At 40.4% G+C, this 14,878-nt stretch overlaps 1 protein-coding gene across 2 annotated transcripts; it reads right to left on the bottom strand.

Annotated features, from left to right (window-relative positions):
- Positions 1 to 1,443: 1,443 nt before the first annotated feature.
- si:ch211-57i17.1 (uncharacterized protein LOC565010 homolog) lies at positions 1,444 to 13,989 on the bottom strand. 2 transcript variants are annotated; one of them, XM_040016845.1, is made up of 10 exons: positions 13,570 to 13,989; positions 9,948 to 10,056; positions 9,629 to 9,745; positions 8,514 to 8,655; positions 6,570 to 6,697; positions 5,995 to 6,144; positions 5,697 to 5,777; positions 5,144 to 5,219; positions 4,785 to 4,850; positions 1,444 to 4,123 (listed from the first exon to the last, which is right to left on the bottom strand). In XM_040016845.1, the coding sequence occupies exons 1-10, from the start codon at positions 13,872 to 13,874 to the stop codon at positions 4,107 to 4,109; spliced, it is 1,191 nt and encodes a 396-aa protein (XP_039872779.1). In that variant the 5' UTR covers positions 13,875 to 13,989; the 3' UTR covers positions 1,444 to 4,106. The 2 variants fall into 2 exon arrangements, with proteins under 2 accessions (XP_039872779.1, XP_039872781.1); XM_040016847.1 differs by lacking the exon at positions 5,697 to 5,777 and having other exon boundaries at positions 13,570 to 13,988.
- Positions 13,990 to 14,878: the final 889 nt, after the last annotated feature.

Genomic DNA, 14,878 nt, shown 5'->3' with positions numbered 1-14,878 from the left:
TTGTAGGCGTGTTTTATCATGATTCATATAATACTGATGACGGATTTTTAGGCTAATAGTTAGGCTAACATTCTGACCTCTCATCTTTTCTTTCTTCACAAAACCGATAGATCCTCCACTTCTTTTAAGTGTCTCCCAGCGCGATTCTTATTGCATATTTTGGTTCCTGCAACTGGTCCGTCGGGTTATTGTCTCCCCAGAAACACTTCCCTTGTGCTTTTGGAAATCTGTTTTTTCTTCTTCTCCTATTTCTGTTTTCTTTTCTTTCTTTTCCCCCCCATTTCCGTTGTGTTTTGTGTGCTTTTTCCTTCCCACTGTCGCCAAGTGCTTGCTCATTGGGTGTCATTTGATTGTAGCGTCTTTACATTCCAATAAAAGCACCTTGAGGCGACCGTTGTTATGTTTTAGTGCTAGACTATTTCTTGCAATTCTTTCACAAGCATAAACTCCTGTTTTCTGTTTTCTATATTTCATCCTCATACTTTGACATCTTATGTAGACTCATGGTATTCTTTTATAAATCTTCCCATTAAGTTTTTACTTCCTCCAGATTTGGGAACAACCAAGGTCTTTTGCCAAAATCTATGTTGGAGTTCCTTCTTGAATGAACTGTATAATTCTAACGGCTCTCTCGTTGAGGACATCTTTCCTTTGAGTCAGCAAAGTGCAACAGCTTGGTGAAGTCTGCAGGAAGTCCATTTTGCATCTTGCATATTTAGGTCTGTAAAGGTATTTGTTTTGGAAATTTAAATGACAAGTTTGTTTTCTTGGGAAAAAAAAAATGTAAACGTACAGAAATGTGTTTGGAGGTGTTTCATGAATCCACAATGTTCAGCTATTAAACTGAAACAGGTCTGTAAAATATAATTGACTTGTTTGTTAAAAAGTTGTTTTAAAAAAATAAAAAAAAAAAAAAAAAGCTGAATGAACAGCCTCTATTCAGTCATTTTTCACCATTTGGGAGAAAGCTCCGGTCGCCCTGGAAAGAGCTGCTTGCACGTTTGCATGCACTAGAGGGTCGTGATGGAGGAAAACGCTAGACTGTCTTAGTTTTATGACTTTCCCCATCTATGTTTTCACAGTGATAACATTAAACTGGTAAATATGAGTCATTCATTTCAGGTGAATTTCATATTTTCCATGAAATCCAAAGCATGATTCCCAGATCAGGCTTCCTCAGCCACACTTCCCGAGTTGCTCAACATCAAGCAAACAGTCATGTGAATAATTTCTACATCATATTGGAAAGTTTTTCCAAACTTGACAAAAATGGTCTTCTTGACATTCAAATACACAGTTTTGACACAGCAGTGACTTAATATGCACTAAAATAATTAGGATGGTACTTTATACTCTGTTAGACATTTGTGCATTGTTCATATCTGAAAGGTCAAGGTTGGACATGCACAGACCTAACCTGCAAATTAACAGGGAAAACAAGCATGAGGAGGTAACTCTAGTTTTTATTTTGAAATGGGTTGCAATGCAATGAGGGCACAAAACACTTGTACCATTACAGTCAATAATATGGTTACAAAACAAACATTTACATAATAAATTAATATATTGCAGTACCACATGAGACAGTAAACATTAAACCCCAAACTTGGGAATTATATTGCATTAAAAAAAATGAGTTATTTGTTAACTGTACAAAGATTTTCAGGCATTTACAAAGGCAGCCTCTTATTTCATTGCTTGTTGTACATATATAAATATAAATCTTTCAATTGGTAGTTGAACTGATATGTCTGCTGAGCAGCCCGGATGAGAGGCTCTGGCCTGAGACGAGATCTTTCAGTGACCTCTGTGCTGACTGCCATGTCATTATAAATCAGTGTTTTATTTACACAGATGGCATTAAAAGCTAGTTTAATTCAAGCACTTTCCTAACCAGATTATGACAAATCAATAGACACCTTTCAAGATATGATTTAAGTATTTCGCTGCCTCTGATTTTAGGACTTCTGATTACTTTCCACGAGTTAAAACTATAAAAAAAAAAAAAAACTCTGCTTGTCCCTTTAATCTAATATCCATATGCTCCTAAACAGACAAATCATTAACCATAAGAAATGTGTTTGCAACACTAAAGTGCATGCAGCACATGCTTGGTTGCGAATGTTTTCTTAGCTGGCAAAAGTAGAAACAGGTTACATATAAATAGTCTTAACACAGCACTACAAGCTTTTGACTTCCTTTACAAAATAAATGACCCCCTATTCATTTAAGCAACCGTTTGTGCAATCTTCCCCGACATTCATCATCTTCATCACTCCCCTTTCCGAGAGCGAGGCGTTCGATTATTACCCAGTAAAAGACAGATGTGTTAACCACAGCTATGCTATTATAAGAAGACCCCTACAACAAGCAGATGCTACTGCAGCCTCTACAGATGTTACCTGCGCTACAGCTGCTGCTATGACTGCAGAGCGTACTACATGATTCTGAGCGGGTTCAGCCGAGTGGCTGCTATGCATGAGAACATTTCTAAGATAGAAGTGCAGCAAGCTCCGAGTCTAGCTGCTAAAAGACGACTCAGGAATGTCAGCAACTTTCTGAGGATGATTTAAACTACTAACACTGATGATCGTACCTGAGAGCTAGGCTAGACCTGATCTGACAGTGTGTGGTGCACCTGTAGCGGCTGGTGTTTCGAACGTTAGCGTGCCAACTTGCTGAAGACGCGGTTGGTTTTAGAGGGGCAACTCCTGCCAGTAAGTATTGCACTTCCAGAAAGACTTGGAAGAAAGCCCAGACTTTTAGTCCTAGTGCAGATCCTGAAGGTTTTCTCAAGCCTGGGATGAAATAACCTTGGTGACATCATGTTAAAGGTTCTCCAGAGCCGCCGAAGACATTACACAGCAGTTTTGCTTCACCACACACTAATCTACTGAGACGTACTCTGTGCTACGACAGCACACAATCAGATCACTGACGGAGTAAAGTGCTACCACTAAAATTTAACCGCTAAAGATGTAAGAGACTGGTTTAAAAATGCCACAACTAATAACAGATGCTTAACTATTTACCAAATCTGACTTCATTTGAGCTACAACACCAAGCTAACATACAATCAGACAGACTGGTTGCCACTAATGCTGAACTTTAGCACATGAGGTATCTGCAGACTCGTGAAATGACACCTCGTGGGGAAGTGATGACATTGGTGGGAATGGGGAGGTTACTACTTGAGGGCTCAGAGGTCAACAGACTAGATTTACAAAATGTTTACAAAGTCCCTTATCTCACTAAAAACCATCCCCTTATCCAAAAATATGCTTTACATATTTGTTCATCCAGCTACGACTTTAAGTCTTTCCACTTTTTTTCCCTATTTAAAAAAAAAAAAGTTCCCCAAACTGTGCAATTTCTTTCATCATATACAAAATATTTCATCTTAACATTCAGCTAACAGCTACTAACGAGTGCAAACCCTAAAGCAACATGCAACAACATCACTACCTACAGTTTTGCATTTTTAAATTAAAGGGTTTGTTCCTTGATCCTCACCAAGCAGTTTTCAACCTTAAGACGCTGTCATGATGTGCAACCATCAACAAATGCCATTAATGCAATGGATTCCTAACGAGGAAATAACAAAACAAGACTTCATAACACGACTTGCCCGGCACTTTGAGATTCACAGATTCTGCCCGGATTCGTTTTTCCTGTCAGGCATGAACTACACAGATGCAAATTTCACCTCACACAAGCTTGATGACGTTGCACGCAGGTTGAACTTTTGTTATTTTCCTGACTGTTCACAACTCAAAAAAAAAAAAAAAGCCCCGCACAAACCAGGAAGTGAAGTGTTCAGACTAATACTGATTACTGGCATCTATAGACAAGTTATCATGCAGTCAGAACATACATAGAGATGTAGTACTCAAGCATTAAAAAGTTAAAAGTTACATTGGAATATACGAGTCAAGGAGAGTTAAAATCCTAGGATCAACAGAGTTTAAAAAAAAAAAAGTACCACAAGGAAAGAAAGTCTATGATGTGGAAACTGGGGGCCACTTTGTGGGTTTTTCCTGGATTACCAGAACCCTCTTCTGATGGTCCAGTGGATGGTTCTGGAAACAGGAGTGTCGCCTTTGACCTTACGTGGGACAGAGGACTGTGGAGAGAACAAGAGCAGAAACGCCCTTTACTTTATTTGCACAAAGGAGAGCTGCACATTAGGCAAAAGCAACTACAGCACGGACCCAGTGAGTGAAGAGGAAATGGTAATTACAGGTGAGAAGCACACATGAACAGGTAGGTACCACTACAAGCTCGCAGTAAAGGCAAAATATGGGTGTGCTTTTGTGTTTTAGGAGGAAGTGTAGTGCAGCAAACAAGCACCACAGTAGCGAGGAGGGAGTGAGGGGACGGCTGCTGCTTCTGGGCATAGCTAAAGTCACCAATGCGCACAGAGAGAGAATTGGATCTGTGGTCACCTCTCAAACCTCAGTTTCCACTGCTCTCATACCAGAGCTACCCCCAAAGGACAACGCGGCACAGGTGAAAGACAAAGGAAGTACAGGTCAATACTGAAGGGTGGCAAGGAAAGGATTTCTCTTCTCCTTTAATTAACCTTTGTACAGTGGCCTACGTTTCTGCACTCTCAGCTTCCCTAAAAACAAAGAAGGGAACTCTGCGTTTCCCCCCTTTTATTACAAAACAGAGTGTGGGTGTCTGAATAAAGTCACCTGATTGTGAGAGAGATATAAAATTTGGACTGTTTTTTCCTCCGTTTTAGTCAAATTATAGACTTTATATAAAGTCTTAGTGCTTACCTTTGAGAATATAGTCTGTTAGGAGGGCAGGTACCTTCTCACTGTCATCCCTCATGGCATGGAGGACTAGAATGAAGACAGCAGCTTTTTACATTTAGAAAACAACCACACAAACTGACAGGTTAGCCCCAATCAAACAGCAACACCGGGTTTGCCTGGTAACACAATATTATTTTACTGAATGTCATTTTATCTGGGTTGGTGCAGATGAAAAGAAGTTTGTCCAACTGATAAAATTCACACAGGTTTGAATTGTAATCATCGAATGTAAATTGTTGTTTACTTCATATATGAATCCAAACACCCTCCAAATGATGATGTAACACATTTGCGTTTCTCTGATAAGACTTTCGACTCACTCTTTGTGAGGATCTGGAGATCTTCTACAGACGGGGGGCCTGCTTTCTTCTCATACGGGATCACTGTGGTCAGGTACTGCAAAGAAAATCAATTATGTCAAATACAATGACACAGCTACAAAAAGCTACCGTCATGCTTCACGCCAAAATAAAAAAAATAAAAATATGATATCTGTGAGCGCCATGCAGATCACATGAACTTGTGGTAAATATTTGGCTGCTGGTTGCAACCTTTCAGCAGCCGCTCAGAGAAAATGTTTACTGAAGCGAGGGTAAAAACAATAAAATAAAAATATCAGATGAATGAGACGTACATGCTGGAAAAAAGAAAAACATTTGACAAAAGACAAAGATAAGAATGACTAAAGTGAAGGAAAAAAAGAATAATTAAAAAATAAATAAATATGAAGAAGACAGATTAAAACGATGGCAAGCATGTGTTTGCAGCTGCACAAAAGGAAGCAAATATGGCGGCAGGACAAAAAACAAACAAACTGAAGAAGCAGAGAATTTTATCTGCAGTGGAAGTGGAAAGAGGAAAGAGCAGGGGCACCTGTTTGTCCCCTCCTGTGTTGCCAAAAGTTTGACGGAGGCCATTTTGAATGATATTGGAGAGTCCCTCCACAGTGAGGAGCTACAAGAAGCGAGAGGAAGATAGAAGAAGCGAGAGATGAGAAGGATTTGGTTTCAGTGCGAAGAGAAGGAGAGCGCCTGGCAGAACCTTTGGTGCTGTGATGAAAGATTCTCACACATGCAGACCGTTTATCAGGTTATGCATCTCTCCTCATAATTTAAACACTTTCATCAAAGTCATGCATGTCTTCTTCCACAAGCGTGACCGCGTGACTCACCGTGCCGGGTATGTGCGTGCTGGCCGTCCTCTGGCCGTTGGGCCCCGTCGTAGTCGTGTGCCGGATTTTCTTCTTCTTCCGCAGCAGCTCGCGGTGCTCCTTCTGTCTGTTCTGCACTTCAATGAGCAGTGAGATGAAGCTGTTCTTCACCTGGATACATGCAAAAAAAACCAAAACAAAATTTAAAAAAAACAAAAACTGTTTAATTGTGACCACACTACCCTTTGCTATTCTCATTAAAATAATTATTAATATGCCAGAAATCTATTTTTGGATGCTTCAAAGAAAAAAACAAAAAACAAACAGAACGGTGTGACAGAATCGTGACAATGACAAGTCAGGCTAAAAATAAAGCTGCCAGCGGTTCATAGGCTTGTAGAAAACCGTGAGAGCTGCTGCTATAAAACAAATAGGTTATCGATTAACTGTCCTTTCACATTAGGCTTATTTACCTCAAAGTACTACAGAGCTTTTCTGACAGGCTATTTTTTTTTTTCCCGCCATTTGTCATTGTAGAGCCTGAACGTTATTGCCTTGCTGTGGATTTAAAAAAATAATTAAATAAATCAAAGTACCTCCTTTTCATAGTCCAATTCATCTCGCAGAGCCAGAGCCTGGATCAGCTCCTCACTGTAGCGACGAATGGCCGCCTCCACTTCCTCCAGAGTCTCGGTCAGCTCCGACACGGACATCTGACGCAGCCCTGAGGACCGTGTGAACATACGAGGAAGGAGGAGAGTGAAGATGGCGTACGTGGGTTGACGGGTGTTCACAACGAACAGCAGTTTACAAAATCCTTACATTGTATCAGTTACTTCAGTGCTATTACAAGATTCACATGTGTAATAACCAGGTTATAAGTATCTGCTGTACCAGTTTAAAAGGAGACAAAGAGGCATTATTCATTTAAAGGTGCATTATGCAGCAGTGTTTGAGCAAGCTGGAGCACGAATGCAGAGAGAAAGAGAGACAGCGCAGCTTTAGTGAAAACAAATGTCAATCAGAGAGGATGTTGTTATTTTTCTATTGTTTCGGTAAAGGTTAGGTTTCAACGCACAAAAAAACAAAACAAAAACAAAAACACGGCCACGCCTCCATACAAATATGGAGGTGTGGCCTCTTTAAACAAGGTTTCTTCCTTGTTTAATGGGAGCTTTCCTTCCCACTGTTACCAATTGATTGCTCATAGGGGGGGTCATCTGATTGTTGGAGGTCTCTCTATTATTGTGGGTTGTTACTGTTACAATTTAAAGGCACCTTGAGGCAACCATTGTTGTGATTTGGTGCTAAAACTTAACTGAATTGAATTTGAGGGTAGCGCTGCTAACTTAAGCTTCCTTGTGTCTTTTTTTTTTTTCTCTCTTATGACATGGAAATGACTCCCAGTCTTTCATTGAAAAAAAATACATCTTACAACCCACTAAGATCCAGACTTAAGAAGATGAGAAGCGAGGATGCTTCTGGACGTGCCGATGGTCTGACGTACACATACAGCACTTCTAAAAGTAGCACAGAATGACGCCAGTTATCACAGATGTTGTGGAATCGATTACTTCTCATTAAGAAGCTTTGCATCCTCTGTTTTCGTGTCTCTTTCTTGAATGTCTTTCTAGGTCTCGCTGGGAAAAGTTGAGATCCAAGAAGGAGATCCAATATGGGGAAAGTCAGCACAAATGAAAGCACCGATAGAGGTGCTTTCATTTCCACGACACAGACAGAGAGCAGAGGATGAGACAGTGATGTAACCTGGTCGCAACATTTCTTTTTTTAATAGACTCCTGCCTACGCAGCCCTCATGCTGATACTGGCTGGGGGCTACACGCCCACTGCCCGAAGGTTTCAGCAAAAAAGATCCCGAAGGCCATGAAATAATACACCTCCACATAGTTCCAGAGGGTCACAATTAATTATAGATTATGGATTGCCATGTTTTAAGTCTATACAGTGTTTGTTGGGGGAAAAAAAACACATAATTTACACTTGAATGTTTTTAAGTCAGACAAATATACAACCTACACGAAACCTTTTACATCTTAAACAAATTTAATGCGAGAAATGAAGAAAGAAGGTATTTTGGCAACATGTTGTGTAGCTTTACTTATTTTTATTCCTTCAAATAAGAGTAAATGTTTAAATACTGCAGACAAACATTGTGACACTCACAGTCCTTGTTTCCAGTGTTTGAAAAAACCCAAACCCACTAGAATCTGCAGTTAACAGATGCAAATACCTGAAACAAAATGCCCTTAAGGCTTTCTGTGTACAAATGCATATTCCACCCCAGTCGAGCATTAGGCAGATATACGCTTGTAATTATATAACATTTTGGGGCAACACACTTGCTGTTTGTCCGCATTTGTTACGCGTTATGTAAGAATGTTATCAGACGAGTGCATGTGCCTGACCATTTCTTCACGCACTGGACAGCGCAGACATGAGGAACGAGCACGCCACCATCAAAGCGTTTTGCCTTTAAAGCTTTATGTTGCTGCAATTTAGTGGTACACGGTGATACTCACGGTCCTCGTAGCTGGTGTTGGACCCGGAGCGTTTTAGAGCATTGAGGTCTTGAGAGAGCATGGACAAGTCGGACTGTGAAGGACTCTCATCGTCCTCTGGGTCTGGAGACTCCTGCATCATCTCCTCTATCTCCTCAATCACCTGTACAAAAAACAACAGAGGTGGGCGGATCGATCCAAATATCAATAGTATCGATACCAACGCTGGTATTGGTATGGGGGTAGAAACAAAATGTCTAAATTAAGCATGTAATCCACTAAATTGTGTTAAAAAATAATTCATTTTGAAAATGAAAAAACATTTATCCTCACGTCCCATTACAACTAGCACCGTGCTAAAGGCTTCATACATTTCCTCACAGAAAACATTATTGCTAGTTCAAGTAAACATAGGCTGAAATCAGAGTCCTAAGGTCCCAAATCATGGGGATAAGGTGAGCGATTTCAAGAAAAAGCAGCAGAACCCAGTGTGTGTTTACATGACCAAAACGATTGGAACAACTGTTCTGATCTATATTGACATGATGATTTTTTATTGTAGTGACGAAAACGTTTTTCCTACTCTGTCACGTAAAAATAACGCTGCTTTGACATCCATGTTATGGTGCCAATATCCAAATCTCTGCAACGAAATAAAAGTGCTCCTCCTTATTCATATGAATTTGGTGCATCTCTAAGAAAAACAAACAAAATCAAAATCATAGGGCAATGCTTTCACTTTGAAATGGTGTTACACTTCTGTGAGTTAAGACATCTTAATACACAAATAAGCTGTTTATTCACCTTTTTGAGAGCAAAATATAAAGTCTATCACTCCATTGTACCTGCATGATGGATGCGAAAAAAAACCCTGAGCTACAGGATAGCATGTCTTTTGAACATTATTGTCCCAAAGCCATGATTGCTAAGTGAATCTATTGGACACACATCTTTAGCCAAATGTGACTGTGTTGAGGATTTCAGTGCATCTTTGTAAGCTGGATAGATAGACTGTGTTTTCTGCTCTTCATAAGATGCAAAATATGTCAATTCTACTGAGGCACAATTATCCACATCAAAGTTTCTTTAACATCTGCCAAAAACAACACTGCTGTGCTCAGGTGTGAATGTTTTACCTGCTCGGCTGTGAAAAGCGGCTCGTCGTTGATGCACGAGACGATGATTGAGTGCATGTCCATCTGCTCCCTCAGCTCCTCATCGTCAGACAGATCTAAAGATTGGTTATCCAACTTCTGTCCCAGGGGAAAGAAGCGAGGGCAGAGATTGAGAGACAGATAGGAAACTTGGATGAGACAACAAACAGGTGGTTAAGTAGATTGAAGGCAGAGGGTTCAAACTGATTACCGATCTGTGCACTTCACTTTTAGAAATGTATATCTACTGTGTGTTATAAACATCGGACATGACATTGGACCGTGTTTGCCTCTGTGGTACCTCGTGTTCGGTGAGGTTGAGGGAAGGCAGGTGTAAGGAGCGAGTGTGCGATGTCTTCCAGTCCACCGGCATCACATTGCCGTAGTTATCCGTCAGAGCGTTCCACACCCTGGAGCAAAGACAAGCATCCGTGACGCAGTTAGGATTGGGTATTATGAGAAATAAAGAGAAGTAGTGAGCAAAACAGAGAAGGACGGGTGAAATGTAGTTTTATCTGTACACAGGACAGATAGCGTCCTTCTCTTTTTAGTATGACACATGATTACTTGGCACTTTTTGTGTCCTGTTCTCTGACCACCCTCTCACCACTTCAATGCGTTCCTGCTGCTGAATCACACCGAAGCCGCTGATAAATGCGACAGCTCTAACAAACACGTCACTTGCCCAGGGTCTGCTGAAATGTGACGAACCATTGGTTAAACTATTGGTTCTCCAATTATTTTCAGAATTTTTACTATTAGAGCTCTTTCTGAGTGTGTGACTAACACTGGGTGATTTTGGGGGGGGCGTTACAGTGACACCAACAGTCTGTTGAATGTTTACAATACTGTGCAGCATTCGAGTTTGGCAGACAACTTAGCAGAGACGAACAGATGGTGGCACGGAGTCTGTTCAACACAACAAGTTACTGTTAAACACAAATCCAGCATCATGCGTAAAAACATATTTGTTAACAGACTGTCAGCAGGCTCGGAGGATTCTTGTGAAATGGATAAAGGTTAGGTTCAATTATATAATTACTGCGGGAAACTACTTTCATCTAGTCCCCCATGGGGTACTTTTGCGTGGTTTTTTTTTTTTAAACTCTAGGACAGAAAATCAAATCAGTTCAGGGTTTAAACTCAAGTGTGCATGTATGAGGTTCATTTTTTCCCCTCCTCTTTTGGCTCTGCATGTGCAAGCACAGAGAGGATGGATGCTGTGAACCCATGTGTCACAATGGCTCTGCATTGTCATAGCCTCTTGCTCATCCTCGGAAACACAAACACACAGACACACACAGGCAAATGTTTATATAACATGCACATTTCTCCCTGAAGTGCTCATGCACAGCTTGGGAAGCGTGGGGCTGTTGGGTTGTTCTAAATAGGGCAAAGGCTGGCAAGGAACTATTTTTTGTGCCTTGAGCACTGACGCCGTCTCTGCCACGTGAGCGTGTGCCAAAACGCACCATTAGCTTCAGTTTCACTGAGTGCATTTGCATTTTAAAAACAAGCCTGGTTGTTATTTCAATTGAAATTTTCGATCGGTTTGTTTTTACCTCAGTGCTGAGGAAATTTGTCCGGATTACTTTAAGAATACATATATGCTTGCAGGGGTACAAATATATATAATTTTTTTACCCACTTTGTTTCAAGCACACACACATTTGTCATCCCGCAGTTCGTCTCAGGCATGGTTTTGCCAGAGAACTCGTTAAGCGTCTAGGCACGTCCCGCAAAAGTGCAGTCATCCAGAAAAGACTCTCACCGAGTCTGGCACTGCTCTTTAGGCTTGACTAGGCTGCTGTCCAATTATTACGTTCCCCGCTTCCTGTTTCTTTACCTACAACAACCATAAATGTTTTCTTTCCGCTGTCATGCCAGCTTCCCCACAGGATTCCACTGATCATTAAGTGAGACAGACTGCTACTTCTTTTTGCTGTGACAAGCTCTCTGATGTGCATAACTGTCTGTGTGTTGCACTGAAGTGGAAAAAAAGAAAGAAAGGGATAAAAATCAAAACTGGGTGCTCAAGCAGAGTTTTGTATAAGTCTACGCACAATCCTCTGGACCCTCTGTCTGTGTCAAAAACTGTTAGAAAAGGTTTATGGAGGCTTTTGAATCTTAGGAAAGTTGTTCTGAATGGGTCACACATCCACCACTGTTTCCTGAGAAAAGGCAGACTCTGATGCCTCTAATTATAAGGAGGGGGACCTGTACAACCTGCAAATCCAATTTTAAAACTTCTTAGTGGGTACGTCTCACTCCAAGTAACTTTTGGACAAGTTGATCACAAGGGTACGGCAACCTTTACAGCCTTAACTGTGTGCTACTATTTTGTGTGTCTAAAAAAAGACATGATAAGTACACTTATGTTTGTGTGTTATCAATTTATCCTGTGTTCCGCTATAATTCCTCTATAAAAGCAGAAATCCATGGCTAACCTCTGTTCTGTTCATGTCAGCAGTAGGAAAGCTTCCCCGCATCGTGTGCTTGCATCTTACAGTGCCACAGTGTTGAAATATTAGTTACAAAAGGGAGGAGGAGAGTGACTCATGCAGTCAAGACAGCTTAGTAGTTAAAGTGACAACTACACTGGCTGCAGGGCTGATGTGACTTGCCGCTTTGAATTAATAGAAGGTTTTCATGTAAATGTGTGTGTGCCTGTGAGATACAACATAAACTAAGTACCTCCATGTGGAATTTATAATAAATAGATAAATAGAAAACATTTTAGTGATAAAAACCACCGAGTGACCTTGACATCACCCACTTGGGTTCCTGGACACCCATTTTGAATCCTCCTTTAAAGTTTAGAATTTTGGAACCATCAGTGACAATCTAGGGATATTAAGCACACCCAAACAGCAATCGTCAAACACAAGACAGATGCTCCAGAATCATGTGGCTTATGCATAAGCTATTTCAGCCTAAACAGAACCATAACTTATAAAAATGACCACTATACAAGACAATACAAGAAGGTATCTATCCAGCAAATGAGGGAAATATTTACTCAGGTACAAAAAGTACTGCAGTTAGAAGTGGGATGGTTTTTCCTGTCTTTCTGTCTGCTCCCATTAGAAAGAATGCAGGCTTAAGGCAATTTCACACCTGGCTATGTAGAGTCCACGGTGAGACCAGATGTTGAAGTCAATAGAAGGTTTTGATCAATTCTTATTTCAATACCCAGTTATTTCATTTACCATGACATTTTGTGGATTTTCTTCTTTTTGTTACCCATCCCACTGTTTTTAAACATTAATCTAGTGCAAGGTGCATGTGGCACAGCAGATAATATATAATAAATAAATACTGATAAGCCACCATAAGTGAAGGAGGCTGACATCAGGGTAGCAATAAAATCTATGAATACTTGTCTCTGTATCCAGAAAGAGGAAACATCATGAAAGCCAAAAGCAGAAACTCTTTTGTGTCGTGTGAGAAAGGCAATTTGAAAACAGGAGGAGAGAGAGTATTTGCACAGGGGTCAACAACTATTCAGTTATTCCCAAATGTACAATTTAAGGATCACTAGTTTTATGGCCAACATCAAGCAGTCCAGCATGAAAACCAGCACTGTTAACGTGGCATCAACACGTCCTCCACACATAAATAGCTCTTGATTCCTTCTTTAGATAGCAAAAATTTTTTGTATTTGTTGCTTGTAAAATGCTATTCCTTCTTAAAGACCAACTTAACGAGTCAAGCTGTGACAGATAATGGGTTTAACACGTTCAGTTATGTGTTATCGTAAGTGTATTCTGGCTAAATATTGCATAGCACTGATTGAAGCTAGCTAAGATTCCCATAGTGCCAATGTAAGGTTAGCCTGGAGAGGCTAAAGTGGTTAGCTAGCCGGGAGATTAAAAGTTAGCGTTAAGAAAACTGGCAATAAAAAAAAAAAAAATCACACTCACTCGTCGTCTTTCAAGTAATTATCCTCGGTGATAGGTTTAATGGGAGCTATGTTTTCCGTCGTAGTGTTGTAGTTTCGGAAACACACTGTGAGCTTCTCGTCGAAGTCGTGGACAAGGTCTTCCATCGACTTGAAGCTGCAGATCTCCCCAGAGAAACTGTTGTCCAGATCCGAGAAATCGTCTAGGCCCGACGAATCGCCCACGTTTGAGTTCAGCTTGTCTAGTGGGTCGACCACGTCCGAGGACGGCTTGAATTCGTTAAAGTCCTGCCAGTCCTCATCAAAGTGGGCTAACGGCGCCGCCATGACTGCCGTGGATTCTCGGTTCAGTTAGAACCGTCGATGTTCTCTCTGCTTTCGGCTTTGACTCTCGACCAGACTGCGAGAAGGAGACACAGAGGAGAAGCGGGGTGGGCGGACCGAGCCGCGTGACGTCAGCGGCGACGTCCCTCCCCTTTTCCATGGAGCAAAACAAACACGGCAGGTGTCGTGCCAAAAAGTGATCCATGTGTCGAAAAATTAGGTTTCCGGTGTTTCTATGTTGTTTTCTTGAGTTATATCTTGTTTGTATGTACTGTTACCCTGTTGTTTTAAATACCGTCTGCTTTTAGGCTGAGAACTACCACATTAAGTTCGTTCTGTGACTGCATGGCAATAAAGAATCTTTGTATCTACAAAAACTAATTGCAGCTTTTACCTTGTGACAGGAATGATCTCATGAGAATATGTTTGACAGATTACTGGACAAGAAGTCATTTATAACAGATCACTTTTTGGCAGGTGATCACTGGAGTCTTTACTATGGCCAGTACTCCGACAACATAATCATCAAATCATTTTAGCAACCCCGATAATCTTTCATCCATCTGCACAAAACATATCATATATATCATAATATATATATATATATATATATATATATATATATATATATATATATATATATATATATATATATATATATCTTGTTAAAACCCAATGTATTTATGTATTTTTAAAAATCTGAGTAAATGACATATAAACAAGTAAATGTCATGTCAATGACTACTTTCTCGCCTGTTATTGTGGGACAAATGCCATTTGTAGTCCGAAATTAACCAGCAGGGGGCGAAAAGGGCCAAAGGATCCAGTTTTTTTAAGCTCCTAACTGTAAATATTCAGGTATTATATATGGAAGCCTTTTTCCGCCTCTGAAAAAAAGAAAAGAATAAAACAAATGCAGTTTGAAAGTCAATATTTTGGGTTTGCGTTTGTATCTCGAAATTTGGACATTCTGACATAGGTAACTCAAAATTGAGAGACAATAATGT

The sequence above is a fragment of the Simochromis diagramma genome, unplaced genomic scaffold (genome assembly GCF_900408965.1).
Source record: "Simochromis diagramma unplaced genomic scaffold, fSimDia1.1 OVJJ01000802.1, whole genome shotgun sequence".
Lineage (NCBI taxonomy): Eukaryota > Metazoa > Chordata > Actinopteri > Cichliformes > Cichlidae > Simochromis > Simochromis diagramma.
This window is presented reverse-complemented; position numbering and strand designations above follow the sequence as displayed.

What these genes read in the sequence shown, in the direction of transcription:
- si:ch211-57i17.1 (XM_040016845.1), bottom strand. Translation starts at nt 13,874, where the DNA reads ATGGCGGCGCCGTTAGCCCACTTTGATGAGGACTGGCAGGACTTTAAC. An exon ending in AATTACTTGAAAGACGACGA is followed by an intron (nt 10,057 to 13,569) that starts GTGAGTGTGATT and finishes TCTTTGCTCCAG; the next exon opens with GGTGTGGAACGCTCTGACGG. An exon ending in CGCTTTTCACAGCCGAGCAG is followed by an intron (nt 8,656 to 9,628) that starts GTAAAACATTCA and finishes TTTTTTGTACAG; the next exon opens with GTGATTGAGGAGATAGAGGA.